At 24.7% G+C, this 21,987-nt stretch overlaps 1 protein-coding gene across 2 annotated transcripts in view; it reads left to right on the forward strand.

The window, feature by feature from the left end:
- LOC100203998 (caskin-1) overlaps nucleotides 1-21,987 on the forward strand; it is a 55,489-nt gene that overhangs the window by 27,393 nt on the left and 6,109 nt on the right. For both annotated transcript variants that reach the window (XM_065804018.1, XM_065804017.1), the window contains exons 7-20: nucleotides 1,290-1,514; nucleotides 3,057-3,165; nucleotides 3,347-3,447; nucleotides 3,782-3,835; nucleotides 3,995-4,085; nucleotides 4,649-4,681; nucleotides 4,763-4,840; nucleotides 4,974-5,284; nucleotides 5,701-6,328; nucleotides 6,435-6,454; nucleotides 6,663-6,773; nucleotides 7,352-7,453; nucleotides 7,957-8,176; nucleotides 10,624-10,965. In XM_065804018.1, coding sequence (XP_065660090.1) covers nucleotides 1,290-1,514; nucleotides 3,057-3,165; nucleotides 3,347-3,447; nucleotides 3,782-3,835; nucleotides 3,995-4,085; nucleotides 4,649-4,681; nucleotides 4,763-4,840; nucleotides 4,974-5,284; nucleotides 5,701-6,328; nucleotides 6,435-6,454; nucleotides 6,663-6,773; nucleotides 7,352-7,453; nucleotides 7,957-8,176; nucleotides 10,624-10,965 — 2,425 coding nt within the window. The remainder of the gene's footprint in view (nucleotides 1-1,289; nucleotides 1,515-3,056; nucleotides 3,166-3,346; nucleotides 3,448-3,781; nucleotides 3,836-3,994; nucleotides 4,086-4,648; nucleotides 4,682-4,762; nucleotides 4,841-4,973; nucleotides 5,285-5,700; nucleotides 6,329-6,434; nucleotides 6,455-6,662; nucleotides 6,774-7,351; nucleotides 7,454-7,956; nucleotides 8,177-10,623; nucleotides 10,966-21,987) is intronic.

Here is a 21,987-nt window from a genome sequence, read left to right on the forward strand (position 1 = left end):
AAATTTTTATAGTTATTTTTGTTATTGTTTTATTTTTATATCCTTTATTTTTATTTTTATTTTTTTCATCATTATGACTATTTTAGTTCTAGTTCTTGTTATTAGATAGATTGTTATTGGATAGATTGTTATTGGATAGATTGTTATTGGATAGATTCTCTAGTTCTTGTTATTAATCTTTTACTTGTTGTATGTTTTTGTTTATTTTTATTTTAATTTTTTTGTTCATTTTTTTATTCTATTTTTTTTCTCTTTTGTCTGATCTCAATGCCCTATTATCTTAAAAGCAACATGGACTTTTATTATAGTAGATATTGTTTGTATGTGAATGCAAATAATTTTTTCTTATTTGTAATGCACATATTTAAAAATACTATTAATTATTTTTATATTTTTATATTTCACATAAAAATTTAGTGTAATTTAATATAATTTTTGATATAAATTAAGTTTTTTAAAACTCCTATTTAGATAAATATTGAAATACTTCCCAAACCTAAATCCTCAGTTGATCTATGAACACTTCACTGTGCCTACCCCCATTAAGTCAGTTTATGTATGTACACTCCATTGTGCCACTATATCAACTATGACTACATCAGTCGACTTATGTACAGATAGATGCAGTTATTCTATGAAACTTAAAATAAATAACAAACAACTATAAATAAACAACAATAATAGTTAAAAAACATAAAATTATTTAGAAATAAAACATTAAAATTTAAAAAAAATTTCCCTGAGGAGGGTTTGAACTTGCAGCCCTGTTAGTCCCGCCTCAAAATAAAATGAATATTACATCTGCAGCACTACACTAATATATAAATGATGTAAAAAAGGTAAAGTATTTAAAAATTTGTTGCGTACAAGTAAGATTTCTATAATGTGAACATTATTTGTACGCATGTACAAATAACGACTTCTTATTTTTATTGTTTTTATTATTATATAAACATATATTTGTATTTATGTATAAAAGTTATATATACACTCACACACACTCACATGCACATAAATATGTGATTCACATATTTAGTTTAAATAACAAATTTAGTTTGCCAGTTCAGCTAAACTAATAGAATTATGAAGCGAAATATAATTTAATAAACTTGGAGCATCACGTAATATGATTCTCCTCAACAAAATAAGGCAACTTACCTAATTTATGAAATATCTTTAATTTTTATTAATTTAATTTAAATTTTGTATTTAAGATTTTTACTTTTTTTTTATTATTTATTTGAAATCTTCAGGTTTATGGTTTAAATTTTAGTTCTGTTTGATATTAGGTTGTGAAGCAGTTGTTGACAAATGAAATGGTTACTTCAGTTTTACTTTCTCCAACAAACTCTTCTAAATCTCCTCTCCATCTTTCTGCAAAATCTGGGCATGATGATATTGTTTCTCTATTATTGCAGCATGGAGTTCATGTAGATGATTCCAGCATTGAGGGAACAGCATTACATATGGCTGCATTGTATGGGAAAACAGAAGTGGCTCGTTTACTTTTAAAAGTGAGTATAAACTTCAAATTTTTAAAAGCATTTGAAATTTCATTTTGTCGCTGTTTATAGGGGCTATAACTTTAGGGCTAGGTAAATAATTTAAGTGGTGGTACCCCTCTGCCACCTTTCTAAAAAATTAGGCAGAGAAAGGGTGGGGTGGGGGTAGGGGGGAAGGAATTTTGTGTATGCAAAAATTAAAAAAATTTAGTCAGTACAACCCCCATTTATTAGATTTAGGGAAATTTCCCACTTACCTATTTATTAGGATCCCCTCTTTCCCATTTATTAAATCTAAACTAAATATTTCTACCCATCCTTTCTCACTCCACATTGTATTAGGCTCCTGAAAGTATAGATAGCAAAGTGCTTAAATTGGTGAAGTGCTGAAAGAGGTGAAGAACTAAAAGTGGTGAGCTGCTGATATTTGTGACAAACCTTCTCATTTTCCCCCCACCCTACCTTAGATTAAGCACCTTAAAGTATAAACAGTTACTGAAAATATTGAAGTGCTAAAAGTGGTGAAGTGATGTATAATTCTATACATGTATGCATCGTGCGTAATTAACCACAGCACTTAGCATATGCCGAGGTTTTTGCTGAGGGCTTGGTAGTATTTTAATAAATTGCTTTGGCAAAATGCAGAGGCAATTTATTAAAATAAGCTCATTTGCCAGCGACTTATCATGCTTTGCAGATGAGCACCTCATTTTTCTTTTTAATTTTTATAGCCATTAACTAGTATAAAGTTGTTAAAAACAAGTTATTGAATAACTTTCAGATAAGAGAGCAATATTCTAATATAAAAAAGCTCTAAAAGAAATCTAAAACCAAATATAATAATAAAATAATAAAGTAATAATAAAATAATAAAAAATAATAATATAATAATAAAAGCCATTTTTCATTTAATTTCATTGATAAAATTGTTAGAAAAAAATTTGTTAAAAACGCAAAACCTTAATTCAATTTTGAAAATGTTGCCAAGGTAATGCCAAGGTAAATTTTACTTTTGGAATCAAGTCTTTGGCATTTGTTTGCCAAGACCAAAAAAGCTGAATTTCGCATGCTGTGTATGTATATAGTAATGTGCATAACATATGTATATTGCTGTATAAAAAATATATTTGAAAAGTCAAAAAAATGAAACATATCATTTCAATGTATTATGTATGTTCACTTTGTTATCAATGTTTTTAATTTGTTTGTGTTTTTATTTGTAATGTTTTTATTTGTTATCAATATTATGTTGTTCATTTTGTTAACAATGTTATATGTATGTCCAATTTGTTATGCTATTATTTTTCATATACTTTAACAGTTTATGAATCTGATTAACATTGTTATTAAACCTGATACTTGAAAATGTCCCATTTAAATCTTGTAATACAATATGCTATTTATATAAATATTATTGTTAATTTTCTTTATATTAATATAAACTGTTTTATTTAATATTAAGTTTATTAAGTTTGTTCAGTAGTTTTTATTAATTATATATTTTCTTTAATTTTTTTGACATATTTTTATTTAATTGAGAAGTTTAATTTATAGGCAGGTGCAAGTGTTTTTAAAACTAATGATAAAGGATTGATGCCACTTGATTTAGTAAATAAGTTTACAACATCTAGAGCAGCTCTAGAAATAAAACAGATGTTAAGAGGTATTTATAGAAATTGTTTAAACAAAAAGAAAATTTTTTGCTCAATGAAAATTAAACTATATCTTTTTATTTTTAAGTTTAATTTTTTAACATTTTTTTTTTTTTTTTCAAAGTTTATAAAAGCTAAGCAGTATCTTAGAAAGCATACCAAAGTTTTAAAATGTAAAAAAAATATTTGTAGAGGCTGCTGGTGAACATATTGTATATGCGAAAGCTGTTTCAGATTACAGTAATCAATATGATGAATCAAGTATTTCTTTTAAATGTGGTGAAACTATTGCAGTAAGTTTTTTTTCATTAAATTTCTATTTAATGATAATATTGCAGGTAACAATAGGTTACTTAATCGTCTTTTTTAAAATGATATTAAAAAAGTGAAAAATTAAACAGATAATTTTTAGTAAGATAGTAAAAGTAAACTTATAAGTAGAACTGTATGATTAGTTTTAGGTAGATAGTAAAAGTGAAAACTGAACAGTTTTAGATAAAATCATCAGTTTTTTTTTGTCTATAAACCTAACTGGTCAGTTAACAACAACAACAAAATCTTTTTACTTCATATAGATAATTATGTGTTTACATAATTCTTTTTATTTAATTTTATGTAATCTATTAGGTTCTCCAACGAAATCATGATGGCCGCTGGAAAGGTTATGTTGTTGGGTCTAAGGTTTTTTTATTTACTTTTTTTAATAGTTATAATTTCATTTAAATTTATAATTTAAATATATAGTTATGTTATATATTAACATAATGATAAAATTATAGTTTTACAATATAATTGCAGTTATACAATATTTAAACAATATACAATTAAAATTATATTTAGGAGGAGGAGATAGGTTTTTTTCCTGCAATGGCAGTTCATGTGATCTCTGAAAGAGCTATTTCTGGATGTTCATTATCTCCATCCACTCCAAGTAATTTTATGAATTGTTTACAGACATAATTAATAATTAAAAAAATAAAACAAATAATTTAATTTAAAAAAAAGAAGTCAAAAACTGAAACTTTAATTGTTTATTATTATATATTTATATTAAATATTTATAATTATATATTTATTTATAAAGTTTATTTAAATTAAATATGAGAATTTTTTCATTCTGTATAGCTAAAGTTTTTTAATTTAAAATGTTGTTTTTGATTGGACAAGTAAAATTAATATAATGTTAAAATAAGGACTTAAATCCTATTAAGAGATCAATGGCAAACACAGCATGCTTCTAATTCTATTAAATCAATCATTAAAGACTTTATAGCATTCCATATTAGTTAATTGCTTCATAACTAACTTAGTTTATTTGTAATTAATTTGATTAAACAATAGGATTCAGTAAATTGTTTAAAAAGTATTTTGAAATTTATTTTTATAATAAATATGTGGTTAAAGTTATTTAGAGGTATAAATAAAATTTAACAAGATTAATTTTTTTTTTTAATTTTAAATGTTACTTTATAACATTTAAATAATTTCTTTAAGGTAAAAGCTCAAGAAATTCTAAAACAGCACCAAGTAACTTTTTTTATTTTAATTTTAAAAGTTCTTTTAGTTCTTTTTTTAATTTTTTGACTTTTTAATACCATAAATTTTAAGGCTCCCCAGTTACACCTACAAAAAAACATGTAGGAGTTGTAAATATTGGAAACTTTGATGTACTCACTTTGGCTAAAGGTAAATTGACATTTTTTTAAAAGCAGATTTTTTTTAATAATCATGTTTTATTTAAAATTGTAAAAAAAAATTAAATTTAATAAAGTAGACTTTCATAAAGTTTTTAATTTGCAGAATTATTTAATGTTTTTAGCAAATACTGAATGCAGTACTCCTGTAATTAAGCAAACAGCTGGTGGTAATGTACTCACTCATTTAAATAGTTTTAAAAGCAACAGGTCGATCGAAAAGCAAACATCAAGTGATGAAACAAATCAACCTCCGTTATCACCAAAGTTATATAAAGCAAATCTATCACCTGAAAAACCCTTATCACCTTCACTACGACAAAGTAAATCAATGAATGGTCATACTTCACGTATGAACTCAGATGAAATCAAAAGATTCAGAGCAAGAGTGTATAGCAGTGGATCGCCTCGCCCAGATAATTTAAAGAGACTAAATGTAATTATTTATTATAATTTTTATTATTTATTAAAACAAAAGGGATTTGTTTGTTAGAACAGGGAGAACCAAATCTTATTTCACAAAAAAATAAAATTAATTTTTCAGGAAAAATTTAATTATTAATTTATTTTAGGGGGTTAAAACTTTCATAATTTAAAATTCTTTAAATTATAAATATGTTTGAAAAAGTTTGTTTTTTGTTTTAGTTCAAAGTTAGTATAAAATATTTTTTTGGTTGATATGATTGTTGATATAACTGACTAAAAGGTGAAGATGTGATCTTAATACAATATCTTTTAGTTTTAGATATATAAACAATTATATCAACCTGTATCTCAAATAGTTTTTAAATTTTACGCCTGTACTTCATATAAATGTTTATCATATTTTTAAAAAATTATAAATCTTTTTAGCATGTTTCCAATCCAAAAAGTCTCTATTCGTCTATTGAGATCCCACCCGGGACATCTCCATTAGTACATATTCCTGCATCAGATACAGTATACACAGATGTTTGTCATATTGTTTGTAATGATAGTCCTAAAGAAGTTACTAAAAATAATATGTCTCCTTCATTGAACAATACCAGCAAGGAAAATAATTCAGAATCCCCTGTGATCAAATCAAGCCAAATAAAGTATTTTAAAAGTAAAGATCACAATCTTATTTGTAATTATGAAGATATGTCCGGATGCTTTTCACCACCAGCACAAGATTTTCACTTAAGACCATCACAGATTGTACCAACAAGTGATTATGGCTCCATGTGCACTACTTCGTCAAGCTCTTTAGAAATAAATGACCACCAAGCAAATCACGATGAACTGACAGACAGAATTCAATATCCTTCAAATAAGTTTTATGAAAAAATTCATAGCCTTGCAAATGGTCATGAAAAATCATATAATGATTGTTATGATGGTGGTAGAACTTCAACTACTAATAGTTCCTTTTCACCATCTCCTCCACTAAACTATCGAGTCAGTTCAAATTATGAAAACCAGGATGATACATACTACTCAAACCAAAATAATGATAAAGGTAACAACAAATTTAATTACTTCAATATTATTTGTATTAATTTGTTATTTTTGTTTGTATTAGTTTGTAATAAAAAAAAAAAAAACTTTTCTCAATGTTTGTTTAGAACCTGAACCATCCAATAATGTAAGTAATTCGATTGAAAATAGTTTATACTTAAACTTTTTTTCTTTTTTTCATACAAGGTAAGAAAGTTCTAGCTCACATTTAGGAAAATTCTTAAAAGGTTGTTCATTTTATAAACTAATATTCAGATATGGAACATAATGCATTATGTAGTTTAACATATAAAAAATTAGTTCAGTTAGTAAATTGCTGTGAATGCTCTTATTAGGCAGAAAAACAAGTACTGGATTGGTTAAATGAACTTAAACTGACTTATTACTTTGATCATTTTATAACAAATGGTTTTGACATGACTAGCATACACGCCATTACACCTGAGGTTAGTCTTATTTTTAATTTCAAGTTTTAATTCATATCATTGGCTGAACTCATAAATTTGTTTGAGGAATTTTTTTGTTAAAATGTCATGTATGAAAAATTTATGAAATTTTAATAAAGATATGTATGAAAGAAGTTAATTTTACCTTTTTAATCTTAAAAAAATTAGTTAATTTTTTTAATCTTAAAAAAAGTTAATTTTTTTTAGTTACAAAAGTATAATAATATTTTGTATAATTAAAATACATTATATTGTATTATTAATTTTTTAAATAATATTTTTCAATATTAAACATAATATTTCATTTTGTGGCTTTTTAACAAAGTTTTTTTAAGATTTTGTTGTTTTCTTAGATGTTTACTGTTAAAAAATATTTAATGGTTAATATGTTAAGTAGAATTTATTAAAATATAAATTTTAATAAATTCTACTTAACATAAGCGCAGTGTTGCATTCAATGTGTTTGCCATGATCAGACATGTTTGCTTGAGAATATCATGGTTATTGGTCATGGAACATTTATTAATCAACGTTGTGCATGTTTTTTTAATTTTAATATTAAACACTTTGTTTCTTAGGATTTAAACTCTCTAGAAATTATGAAAACTGGTCACCGAAAGAAATTATTATCCGAAATAGCTAGACTTCCTGCCAACAATTTACTACCAAATGAAAAACCAGTAAGTTTAAATATTAGATTAGATTTTCTACCCTTCTACACATTTATTAAAACCAAAAATATTTCAAATTTTGTTCACTTTATTTTTAGTCCTGTTCTTCCCTTTTTATATCATTTTTATACCTTTTTTTTTTTAATATCTTTTTTATACAAACTTTTGTGGTACTTTTTTTTTACTCTAATTTGTGTGTACTTTTTTAATACTAATTTTGTTTCAGTCCTTTGTACTATTCTGTCATTATTATTATTGTTATTGTTATTATTATTATTATTATTATTATTATTGTTATTATTATTATAAATAAATAAATTATTATTTTAATATGCGTGTCTCTCCATCTTTATCTCTATTTTTCCAACATAACCAGCATGGATTTATTTTTTCATATATTATATAATATTCATTATATAATATTATATATTTAATGCTGTTTATTATAATCAGAATAAAAAATTTCTAAGTTAGATAATTGTTTTTCTAATTAAGTCAATTATTTCTTCGAGGAAAATGTTAGGGAGTGGTTGTCCAATCTAAACCTTTTGCAATATGAATCAAATTTCGTTGAGGGAGGGTTTGATGATATAGACTTTATCAAAGATTTGGACAAAAGTGACTTGGATATGATTGATATCAAAACAATTGGTCACCAAAAAAAACTTTTAATGGCTGTACAACGCTTACATGATCTGGAGCTTACAGATATTTTAGACAGAGCAGTTAAAGGTATAATATTTTTAAATTGTTTTATTAAATTATTTATGTACTTTTATATTTTTTTCTAGTATTTTATAATACTTAAATATAACAATGCTTACTTAACTCTTAATTAAATATTAATACTGTTGTTATTGGATACATAATTTAATTATTTATAAATATTACCTTAGTTAAATGAAAGAATGTATATATGTATTGAATTTCTTTATTTTCATTTTTTTATATATGTAATTTTATAAAAGAGAAATAATGAAATTTAACTTGAATGAGATTTAATTTTTTTGTATTGTTTTTTTTTCTTTTTATTGTTTTTATTTCTTTTTTTTATTGTTTTTTATTTATTTATTTTATTAAACTTTTTTTTATTGTTACCATTTTTTATTGTTACCATTTTTTTTTTTGCTGGCTTTTATCTTGTTTTCATAACTAATATTTGTGTTAAGAATTATTTTAGTTTATTTAAATACATTGTTGTTAAAAACATTTTCATGAAAAAATTGTAAGCTTGCATCAAATGTTTTGTGTAATTTTTTACTTATTTTTATTTTTGAAAATAAAATATATATATATATATATATTAATAAAAATCTTTTTAATGTTTTTTGCAATACATGTTTTTCAACTTTCAAAATATAACATGGTTTTAAAAAAAGTATATTATTGGTTTACATTATATTGTCATTAAACAATCATTAAGCTTTTGTCTTTAATGTTTGTATAACAATTTAATAACAGCTTTGTGTAATCTCATAACTGTGTTGAAGTTAAATGAGTTAATTCATTGTTGACATGTTTAAAATTCATAAATATCATGTTCATTCTCATATGCCGTGTTTGTAGTTTTAACTTAGTTGTTTTAGATATTAAATGTATACAGTTTTAAAATATATATTTATATATATATATAAATATATACTTATATAATAAAAAATATATTTTATTTTGATTAAACATTTTCTCAAGTTATTATTTAATTGGTTTTAAATGTTTTTATTTTTTTATTTTATTTTTTAGAATTTTGTTTTGTTACATATTGTATTAAACAAGACAAAAAAATTTTAAGTAAAAAAAAGTAAAAATTATTAAACAAGACAAAAAGTATTAAAAATTAAACTATTAAAAATTACTTAAAACAAATTGACAACAAGATATTGTATTAAACAAGACAAAAAGTATTAAACTATTAAAAATTACTTAAAACAAATTGACAACAAGATACTTTTAATTTTAAAGAACAATAATTTTTACAATAATTTTTAAAGAACAATGTTAAAATTATTTTTTTGATTAAACATGTAATAGCTCTAAATTATTTTTAATTCTTTTAAACTAATATACAATGCTTAAATATTAATTATTTAGCTTTTTTATTTTAATGAATTTAACTTTTGGAATCAAATAATGTAAAAGAGTGTAAGTTTAAAATAAAAAATTGTAGGTCTATTGACAATTCAGTTTCCTGTGTGATTTTTTACACATGCTCATGGTTTGTTACTCAAAATGGTATTATAAAAGACTATATTGGAGATAAAAAAAAAACTCATGATAGGGAAAACAAAACAATCAACTACATTAAAACATTTTAAAAAGATAATATTTTTTAAATTGAGTAGTAAAGGACATTTTGTTATTTGCTAAAAGTTATTTATTTCTATTAATCTTATGACCTTAACTCATCAAGTGTGTTTTTCATTTCTTTACTTTTATTTGAAAAAATGTGCAGATAATTAGCTTTTTTTAAAAAAGTTTTCTATAATAATTTTTTTTCAAAAAAGCTTTCTATGAGAAGCTTTATATTTGTGGATGATTTTTATATAAATAAATGTTAAAAAATGTAATAGTTTTACAGAATATGTTAAATGTGTATTTAAGAGTGTTGAAGTAGGTTTTATTAATGTATTTTTTTTTACTATTTTAATGTATTGCTTTAATGCATTATTTTAATTTATTATTATCTAGTAATTACTTTTTTAAAGTGATAGCATTTAACACCAAGGTATTTTAATTACTTTTTTTTTCCTTCTTCTTGCAATTAAACAAATTTGCAATTCAAAACATTTATAAACATTTGCTTAACTTATAAAATGTGTTTTGCAAAAATTAACTGATTAAACTTTGTGCATGTTGTTTTGTTTAAAAGTTTATTTATAACATATTTAATTTGAATTAAATATGTTATAAATAAACTTTTAAATTAAACTATTAAGTATGTTATAAATATATATTTAATATATTTTTATATTATATAGTTGAAAAAAATAGAAAAGAAGAAAAAAAAAGTTTTTATAATTGTTTTAACTTTTTAAACTAACAAAATTAAAACATTGAAGTTATCATAAATTTTTATTTACTGTTATTTTTTGATTATAATTTTAAATTTAAATTTTAATGTTCTTTTGTTTGCTTTGTTTATTATAAGTTATTTTTGGTTTTGTATTAAATTTTTGTTTTAGCAAATCCAATAAGAAATAGTAGTTTTCGGTCTGATACATCTAAAACTAGTGGTTATATTAGCAATCTAAGTAATAACAAAATGTCTCCATCTGTTGATGATTTGCCTCCTCCACCTCCACCATCTAGTATTCAAGAAAATAGTATTCAGCGTATTTCACATACTTCAAAAAAACCTGTGCCTGCTCCTGTTCCAAAACCTAAGCCGTCAGTCAAACCTATAAATGAAACTATAAATAATTCTGCTGATGCTTTTGTTAATTTGAGAAAAGGATCAGTAAACTCACTTCCAGGAGAGTTGCAAGGTGATCAGAGTGAAGAAGTTACGTCATCAAAATCTAGAGGTACCATTAAGTTTACATTATTTATAAAAATTTAAAGTTTATATATATATATATATTTATTTATTTATTTATTATTATTTAAAAATATATATATTACTATTTTTTTATTTTCCTTATTTTTATTTTTTAAAATTTTTTATATGTGAATTTTTGGTAGTTAACTTTAGTTAGTCAGCCATTTGTTTGAAAGTTTCAACAGGAAATATGTAATAATGTTTATGTTTTGTTGCTTTAATGGAACTATATGTTTATATTTTATATATATCGAAGTTATATTAATAAAGTTATAAATATTTTATAATAAAATTACACTTAATAAAATTACTATTTTTATAAGATTGTGTAATTAAATGTTTTAAAAATAAAACAAAATAACGCTTTCTGTAATTTATACATGTCAACATTAAAAAAAACTATTAGTATTATGCTAAGGGTTCTTTTATTATTAAATAGTTGCATTAAACATAATTTTGTTTATTTTGCTGAGCATTCAGTTTGTTTGTTTTACTGTTTTATTTATTTAATGAAGATTTTAACAACAGTAGGTTTCAACAAGAATATAACTGTAACAAGTTGATGTCAAGATGACCAATTTTATTTTTAAATGCAAACTTGTGTTCTAGCATTTTCCTTATATTTCAATTCTTATGTTAGTAAATTATAAAAGAAGACATACCTCAAAATTGCTAGGTCTCCCAGGTGTTTCAACTCCCAGGATTTCCTGAGTTATGAATGTTTTAATTGTTTTAGTCAGTTTATGCTATTTTCAAATTTGTACTTTTTACCTCAAAAATCAAATTTACAATAAACAGACAACTAAACAAATACCTTAGTTTTCAAGTTATTCAAAGTTAACCTTAGTTAATTTTAATGTTAATTAAAAAATAATGGTATTAATAATGGTAACTGAAAATATTTAAATTTAATTTGCATATGTTTGGAGTCCAGAATATTTAATATATGTTTGGAGTCCGATAAAATGAATGAATGAAAAAGTCCGAATGAAAAAAATATTATTCTGCAAAATATATGGTTATTAATACCTATAATGAAAAATTTTTCAAGTACATTACAAAATAATAGTTTACAAATTACATTTTTGATTTTGTTAAAATCTTTTCGTTTTTGAAATTTCATAAAATTTGCCTTTTCTTAGTACATTTAGTGTTATTACATTGGTGATTGGTCACATCAACTTAATAAACATCCTTTTTTGACTTAAAAAAATGTTTAGATTTGGTTGTATAAATTTCAACTGTTCTTGAGAATTCAGTTAAAAAAGTCTTTTTCTGACCCCTCTGACTATCGCACAATCAATCTTTTTATTATTAATAGTAAAATATTTGAATCTTTAATTAAGTAACATTTAATATCTTAGATCTATTAAATTACCCTCTGACAAATAAGATTTCTCTTGATCTACTGCTGACCTTTCAACTGGTATAATTAAAATTTTATTGTGTATTAAATAGAATCATTAAGGTTTTTGCTCATGATATATTAAAGGCTTTTGATAGTGTCTGGCGTGCTGGTCTTCTCCATAAGCTTGCTTCATATGGTGTGAAGATATTGAGTAATTACTTATTAACCACAGTAATAAAGTTACCTTTGATAACAACACTGATTTATTTTCACTAATTTCTGGTGTGCCAAAAGTTCCATTTTTGGTCCTGTATTATTCTTTATCTAAATTAATGATCTTTCTGACCTGCTTTAGCTGCAGAGCTTGAGCCTCTGTTTCATGAACCTCTGTTCCATTTTTGTAAGCATCTCTTTCTTTTTCTACAAATACTATCATGATCGCTTCTAAAGCAAGCTATCAATGTATGTTCCATCAACCAAAACTTGTTTCCACACAACTCAGCATTCATTTAAGTGGCATCCTTTTACTGTTGTTGCTTCAATACTGTTAGTTAAAAATTTTTATTTGCTTAGTTTTTTTTCCTTAAACATCTGTGCTTTAGAATTTTTTCCTGGCTTCATGTTTTTCTGGCTCATACAGTTTACAGTTTTTCAAGATCTTCTGTCAACCACTTTCTTGCTTTTTAACTCCCTTCTTTGTTTTCAACCACACCCTAATAGTGGTTGTTTGCAGCCTTTTTGAGAGTCATTTAAAAATAAGAATACTTCATCTGCTTCATTTTTATTAGGGTATACTACTGGCACATCTGATTTCAACTATTGCATAAGTTCATCTTAGGTAAAACTTACATCTAATGTAAATAAAAGAGCATGTTTAAGATACGTATTCATTGCATACTTTTACAGATTTTTATACATTTTAAAAATATTGCAATTGTCCTTTTTTTTTTCTTTTCACAATGACACAAATACATTTATTCACAGACGAAAGGTGGAATGCAAGAAGCAAACTTGAGTGAAGTTTGGCTTAAACTTTGAAGTCTGACTTTGTCAAGTTAGACTTAAAAAAAAAGCTTAAGCAAATGCGTAAACAAAACTTGAAAGTTTCAAGATTGCGTTTGAGAAAGTCAAACTTGAAAAACTTAAAAGACTTTAATTTGAAAACGGAATTGGAAAAAAACTTTGCAATCAATAGCTGGAGAGTATTTGTTAAGGGAAAACCTTTTAAATAAAGTAAATTAACTGTATATTTTTAAATAATATATGCGTTTTATACTTTTTAAATATATTAAAAAATTATACCAAAAAAAAAAATTTTGCTTTTGGTTTTTAATTTAATAAAACTTGGTAATTTAATAAAAAACGCCTTTATTGAACATGCTTGTTTTACCTTCTATTTAGTCCAAAGCTGTAACTATGGCATAACAGCTGTAACTATGGCATAACAGCTGTAACTATGGCATAACAGCTGTTTAACATTCAAATAGCATATATGCTATGCGGTTATCAACAAAGCATATATTTTGAACATAAGTTTGTTATTATTCATTTTTCTTATTAAAATTTTTATTAAAAGATAAAATTTAACTGGACTGCAAGCAAACACTAATTATGTTGGAAGTTTAAAGCAGAAATTTAATAAAAAATTATGACAACAGTTTTCAGTATCAGGTCAAGTATGATATATATAGAGGTAGAGAACAAAATCAGTAGTAAGAAAATGGTTAACACGAGTTAGATTTCATCTAATGAACAACAAAACCTTATTGTTATAATGGTTAACAAGTAGAATGATAGGATCAAAATCTGTATAGATCAGGGGTGGATCCAGCATTTTTTGGTCTTTGAGATAGCTAACCCAAGACACAGGGCAAACTTTAAACATTTGTATATTTATACTTATGTCAAATAAGGATGCTTTGCAAAAAATTGCCCCTCATTTTTTGCTGACTTGTATCATTGAAGTGACAGGAAGAGTGTGGCCATTTGGTTCAATATATAGAATTTAGAAAAAAAATTCTTTGCATTCATTAGGTTTATAATATAAGCAATTAATTTCGGCTAAATAAACCTATTTATTTTTTGTATTTTAGTTAAAGAGAGAAAATAAAGACTGGTGAAACTGGCCTAATCAAACTCTAATACTATAACAAGAGATAACATTCTGCAAATATTGCCACAAAATCATTTAATTCTATTTTAGAATTTTGCAGGGATATTGCAATCTCAGAATTTTTATTAAATTTTTTAAAAAACTTTAAGGTTATTCCATAAGTACATTTTTAGGATACATCTATTGATTCAAAACAAACTTTGCTTTCTTGTCCTTTACATATTGCATTTCACAATACCAATATTTCTATATACCAAATAACCAAATGAGTCACTAAAGTTCATATTTGAAGTCAGGTCTTCTAAAATTATCAGAAAACTTGAAGTACCAGAAAAGCCAAAAAGATAACAAAAGTAACATGACATTAAAATAAAAATTTACCAAATGTATTGACAATGTTACATATTAATGCACCATTTTAATGAATACAATTTTAGGGATTTTTTTATTAGAGTATTTCTATGTTTTTGAATGTTATTTTTATTTCACAAGTTAATAGTTTTTTTCTTCAGATTTTTTTATTTGCTTTATCAATAAAAAAGATTTTCTTTGTTGATACTTTTCAATTATTTATGTTTTTATTTTTTGACAAGCTAAATATTTATTAAAAAAATCAAGTCGTTATTTAAATTGCTTTTTGTTTTTCCTCGATGTAGATAATAATTTAACATATCATTATATACCCAAAGATCAATTTGTTTAATTTATAGAAAGGCAATGTTGTAAAGCAAAGTAAAAACAATGTCTATAAAATTTATTAGTTTTTTTGTGAAGAGATATTGCAAACAAATCTTTTTTTAAAATTCTAAAACAAAATTCCACTTTGTGCTGATAAATATGACATTGTCCCCTATAACATGGATGTGCTGATGAGCTTCTAAAACCTGTTTTATGGCTGAGTTTGTTAAAGCTTGTGATCCTTGAACACATCTAGCCCATTGAATACAAGCAACCAAAATTTTTTTTTTAAAGGACCTTTAATTACCTGACAGTAGTGATTGACCGAAACCGAAATTTGAGCCGAAACCAAAAGTACCGAAATTTCAATTCAGTGAAGCCGTAGCCGAAACCGAAATCGAAATTTCAGCTGAAACCGAAATTTGGCCGAAACCGAAATTTCAGCCAAAATTTGAAAAAGAATGTTTAAAATCCCTGAACCTTTTATGATCACCGAATTAAAGCAAAAAACTATTTTACATATACCTAAGCAATCACCATGAAACATAGTTTGATAAAAACTATAATATGTCAAGACATTTAAATAATTAAAGGTAATAATTGAAGTGTTTTCTCTGCGGAATACATTTTTTTTCATGTTTTCTGGCAAAAGTCTGTTTCTTTCATTTGAAAGAATGTCTCCAGCAGTTAAAAACAACCTTTTTACTTCGGTAGATGTTGGTCGAGGTCTAAGGAATCTCTTTGCTACTTTTGCCAAACCAAACTTTGCTTTTAATGTTGTTTTCTAATATAAATCTATGAAACTTCAGACCTTCTTCGGAGTTTGAATCAATTTTTTAGATATTGTCAACCCAACCAGGCATTGCAAATTGCAACATTTCAACCCTCTGTCGTTTTGTTCTGGCGTCAAATAAGGGTATTGTTCTTTTTTTAATTGTAAAAGGCTCAACTTGATCTGAAGTTGGTATATTTTCAGGACTGCCGGTAGTTGTGAGTATTGCTTTTTCAGTTAGGAGATTTTTTAGAGTAAACGACTTCTTAAATGTGATGAAAGTCCGCTAAGTGATTGAAGTTTTGGATTGTGCGATCCACGAGATATTTTCAAATTGCAGATACTGCAAGTTCCGTATTTGAAATCACTACATGTCACAGTAAAATGATTCCATAAACCAGTTTTTTATCGATTATTTTCCATTGTAAAATTTAGCACTGAGAAACATTTGATGAAACTATTAGTTTGAGTTGCTTTACTTAAATGTTAATTCATTTTAAGAATGATTTGAGAATAGTAACTTAAAACTATTATGTAACGTGATTTCAATTAAAATTTCTACAATTGTTATAATTAAAAATTGATTTACTAACAAATGATTACAATTAGGAAACCGTCATGATCCCACTCTAAATTAAAACTTAAAAAAAGTCTTATAAAAGTTTCGGTTCATTTCGGTTGCGGTTTGAACCGAAATTTCGGCCGAAACAGGAAAAGTAAAAAAATTGTTGAAGCAGAAATTTTGGTTTCGGTTTTGGCCGAAGCCGAAAGTTTCCGCTCACTACCTGACAGTTCAAAGAAATCTTTTTCTGTTTAGATAAAATTCTGCATTTTCTCCCTATTGTTCCAATATAGCCAGGAAGTCTTTAAAGTTCGTAAAATCTAAAAAATTAAAAAATACTGTTTATAGATATAAGCAATATGATAATATATATCCTCTATAGTATTATATAAATATTTATATTTTTATAAATATAATCATTTTATAAATGTATATACTAGTATAATATAATAATATAGTATATGTATATAATATTATTATATACATTATATGTATATAGTAATATTATATACATATAATGTGTATAATATTATTATATACATTATATGTATATAATAATATTATATACATATAATATATATACTATACTTATAATATTATTATAAGTACAGTTTATACTTATAAGATAATGTTGATAATATAATTATAAGTATAAGTATATAAACAGGACTTGGTGGTAGTATATAAGCGCAAAAGCGGAGAAAAGCTCTCCTTAAACAAACATGGCAAGTCATGCAAGCTGCTCCTCTAAACAGCTTCTTACAAGAGCTTTTGGTTTTTGTGCTAGCTATCTCTTAATTCATTTAAAAAATTGCTCGTTAAAAACAAAATTTGGTTTTATATTTGTTAAAAGTATATGTTTGTTATGCAAATATTACAAGAATATATACATAACAAGTGTCATTTACAGTAAAAAAATCCTTTAGATGAGCGTTGTCTTTGTGTATTCACATTAGCCATTCATTTATTAACAACATTACTTGTTTGATAAAAAATGTGACAAAGAGCTATATAAAAGTTTTACTGAAAAAATGTTTTTATTTTTATTTTCTTATTGTAATTAAACATTTTAATTATTACTTTTTTATAGCTTTTTTATAATTTTTATATTTTTTTAATAAAAAGATTATAAGATTTTAATTACAAACTTTAAATTTAAAGTTCGTTTTTTGCATTCCAATCTAAGATACTAATATGGACTTATATACTTATGTAAAAATTATTTTGTTAAAAGTACTTTAAAGTACTACACAGTGGTTGGTGAACTTCGATACAGATAAAACTCAATTTTTTTCAGCCAATCGTTAGTGCAATAATTTAGATCTTTCTATATTTATGAAAGGTAATGTACTCGATGAGTCATCCACTCTTCATCTTCTAGGATTAACTATTAATTCTGATCTTTCTTGGAAACCATATATCAAATCTGTTGCAAAATTAGCATCTGCTAAGGTTGCATCTCTTTATCGAGCTCTACACTTTCTTACTTCAGATTCTATTCTCTATTTCTATAAATCTCAAATCTGGCCTTGTAAGGAATGCTGTTGCCATATCTGAGGCTGATCTTCTAATGATGCCCTTTCTCTTTTAGACAAGGTGCAAAAACGCATTGTAAACATAATTGGGCCTGGTCTTGCAGCCAACCTCCAACCATTATCACATTGTCGTAATGTTGCTTCTCTTTCTCTTTTCTACAAATACTATAATGGGCACTGCTCTAAAGAGCTAGCATCTCCTGTGCCAAATCTACTAAAGTTCATTCTCGTGTTACTTGTCATTCAATTAAGTCTCATCCTTTTTCTGTGACTGTTCCTAGGTGCTCCAAAAATTCTTATTCATCTAGTTTTTTTCCTTGAACATCAGTCCTTTGGAATTTGCTTCCTTCATCTTGCTTTCTTGATTCATATAATTTGCAATCCTTTAAGTCATCTGCCAATCGTTATTATGCTCTATCATCTTTATCTTTTCTCTTCCAGTAACTTCCAACTTTAATTAGTGGTTGCTTGCAGCCTTGTTGGAAGCAAAGATGTTTAAAAAAAATAAAATAAAAAAAAACTTATTAATTTGCTAATCCAGAAATATTAGATACATAATTTATGTATCATTAATTATGTCATAAATTATATAATATTGTAATATAATTTAGATAGCATTAATTGCAACTTTTACAGTCTGATTTTTTTTAAATTTGATTCGCTTTGAGAAACGGAAAAGCTAGACAAATAAACATTGATTTTATATTTCTCAAAATTCTGTTGTAGGAATAAGGCTGTATTTGTTTTAGGCAGTTAAACCAGACTTGTTACAAGACTATTTATCTTGAATATCAATATACATGATTACTTTACATTAAGTGTAGAAAAATCATGTATAAGTTCATTAATTGATTTAACTTTTTAAAATTAATTTCATTGTTGGCATGCACACTAATTTAATTTACAAATAAATAAAATTTAATAGGGAAAAAATAATAAAAAAAAATCCTAGCAGTTTAAACAATTTAATTAACTCAAAAAAGTTTGGGATTTTGTTTTGGATTTTTCTATGCTTTATTTAAACTACAATATAAATTATTTGAAATAATTTAAATATTAATTAAAAAAAAAGTTATGTTTAAATAACTTTTAATTATGTGTAGTATATTTTTAGTACAAAAGTAAAACAATTTACAGAGTTATGTATTTTGCAGAAAAAGATTTTTCTTGAAGGTTGCTTAAACATATTTATCAAATTTGAAATATTAAAAATAGATTTCTGGGTTTTACATTTAAATTCTTTTAATTTGTGTATTTGAGTTCTAATCTATAAGATTGACCAAGATTTCTATTTTATGTTCATTTGAATATTTGATTTTATAAATAAAATTGAAACAATCATTAGTCAGAAACCACTGGGAGTTAGACCTTAAAAATTTGAGTTTTATCATTTTTTATAAAGTTGGTTAGAAAGTATGGTTAAAAAACCATTAAAAAAAATCAAACCCCAAGAGAATAGGGTTGTATGGTTTGATTGTTTGAAACAAAATATCTAAACATACACGCTGAATTTTGTATTATTATTTTTGAGATTTTGTAAGTATAAAATTTTAAATGATTATTTAAAAAATGTGACACAATTTGTTTAACCAACTGTCTTTGATAATTTTTAGATGTTCAGTTGGTTAAATAAATCTTTTTCAATATGTTTTGCTTAATCTTAACTGCATTCATGTTCCTTAAACAAATATAAAATTTTCTAACTTAATTATAATAAATAATATAAAGTTAACATAAAATCAATGTTATTTAATTTTACGTTAATGTGTTTTATTTTTAATGTCCCATTCTAAATTTCCGCTAAAATTTAAATATATATATATATATATATATATATATATATATATATATATATATATATATATATATTTTGTATAATATTTTTTGTACAATAATATACAAAAAAATCTCTTGTTTGTTTAACAGTGATCAATATTATAAAAACAAATGTTTTATATAATAGATTTGATATATTTAGTAAAAATTAAAATGAAAAAAATACAACTTTTTGTTGGTACTAGTTTCATGCCTAGCGGCAATCATCAGCCATATATTTTTAAATCAAGAAATTAAAAACCTGAATGAAGAAAATAAATTTGAAATATTCAGTCAAGAATATTCTGATTCCATCTAACAAAGACTATAAAATGAAATAATTAGACAAAACAGAAATCTTGATCAAGAGAATGCGATGGAAGGCTTTTTTCTTTCTGAACAGTAGTTTGCAAAGTATGATTTTAAATATAGTTAAAAACACCGCATAGTCCAAAGCAAATTAATGAATTGTTAGCTTTCGAAAGCGATTTATTAGAGCTAATAAAAAGCATCAAGTTTCGCAAAGTAACCAACAGTTTTCAAAGTATACTAAAAAGCAATATTTTCAACATCCTCAAATCTAACTTAACTTATGCCTATGCTGATAAAACTTCTAATCTGTATAATTTATCAAAAGACAGTTATAACCACTTGTTGACAAGCGCTATTACCTCTACCTACAAAGTAGCTAATTTAAAAATAAAAGATAAAATAAACAAAGAAATTTTTTAAAGATACTTTTTTTTTTTTTTTTTTTTTTTTAGCTATTTTTAACAAAATTGACATTAATGCATCTTCTAATTGCTTCATAATGTTAAAAGACCATATAACTAATTTTACAAACAATCCAACAATTAGACTAATAAACACGGCAAAAAATTAAATTGTTAGAATTAGTAAAAACATTCTCTCCAAATCAAACTCTGATTTAAAAAATAAAACCCTCTAATGACTCTATCAGTTTTGCAGAAAAACATCTCACTATAAGCAAAGAACATAAGTCAATTATTATTCGTGCAAGGTAATTGTTACTGTTTAATAATAAGGTTTGGATGAAAAAATTGAGCAGTTTGTTTGACGTTACAATGGGTGCTTTTGATGGTGCAGAGATATTTGAGTTTGTTGGGATATTCATTTTTTTTTTGAATTTCTAATTTTTATAATAGATATGACTTTGGCTTATACCGCGTTGACAGATTAGCAGTTTTTAAAAATGCTTTTAAAAATAATACTTTAAACTACATACATAAAGCAACTACCTTGAAAAGTTGAACTGAGATTGTCCGCAAATTCCAGCAGTAAGAAGTGTTTAAGAAATCTTTATTTACTTATAATGAAGCATTACGAAACTCTGGTTATAAACATCTATCTTACCAACCTAACTTAAAACAACAAAAGAAAAACTGTTTGTGCAAAATAATCTAGTACAGCGCTCCTTTTAGCATAAATGTCACTGCAAATATAGGAAAATGCTTTTTAAACTTAATTGTCAAACATTTTTCAATTAACCACAAACTACATAAAATATTCAACAAGAACAGTGTGAAAATCAGCTACAGTTGTATGCCGAACATGAAATCAGTAATAAATTTACACAACAAGCACATCCTAAACTAAAATCCAACCATTAATAAAAATAGCCGCAACTGCCTTAATAAAAACAATTGTTCTTTATTCAATAACTGCTTGACCAACAACATTGTATGCCGAGAAACTATCACTTCGGATAAACCTTCAATTAAAAAATCATACATTGGTATTAATGAAACACCTTTTAAACTGAGATATGGCAACCACTTAAAATTTATCCCCAAATATAAAAACAATACAGAACTGTCAAAAGAAGTTTGGAACTTAAAAGATAATAATAAAAATCCTGTAGTTGGTTATGAAAATAATTTAGAAGATGTGAACCGTATGACCCTGTATGACCTGACAACAAAATCATGAAAATTATGCTTTAATGAAAAATATGAAATTATTTCAAACAATGACAATGGTTTATTAAATAAAAAAGTTGAATTTATATTAAAATGTCGGTATAGAAATAAATTTCTTCTTTGTCAATTCGACACAGGGTAAAGTTAGACTTCATGTAATCGATTTTTTGACATCAGATCCCATTGCATTGCCTAATTTTTACTTTTAGCAGTTTTTTAATTTCTTGATTAAAAAGTATATGGCT

The sequence above is a fragment of the Hydra vulgaris genome, chromosome 08 (assembly GCF_038396675.1).
Source record: "Hydra vulgaris chromosome 08, alternate assembly HydraT2T_AEP".
Classification (NCBI taxonomy): Eukaryota; Metazoa; Cnidaria; class Hydrozoa; order Anthoathecata; family Hydridae; genus Hydra; species Hydra vulgaris.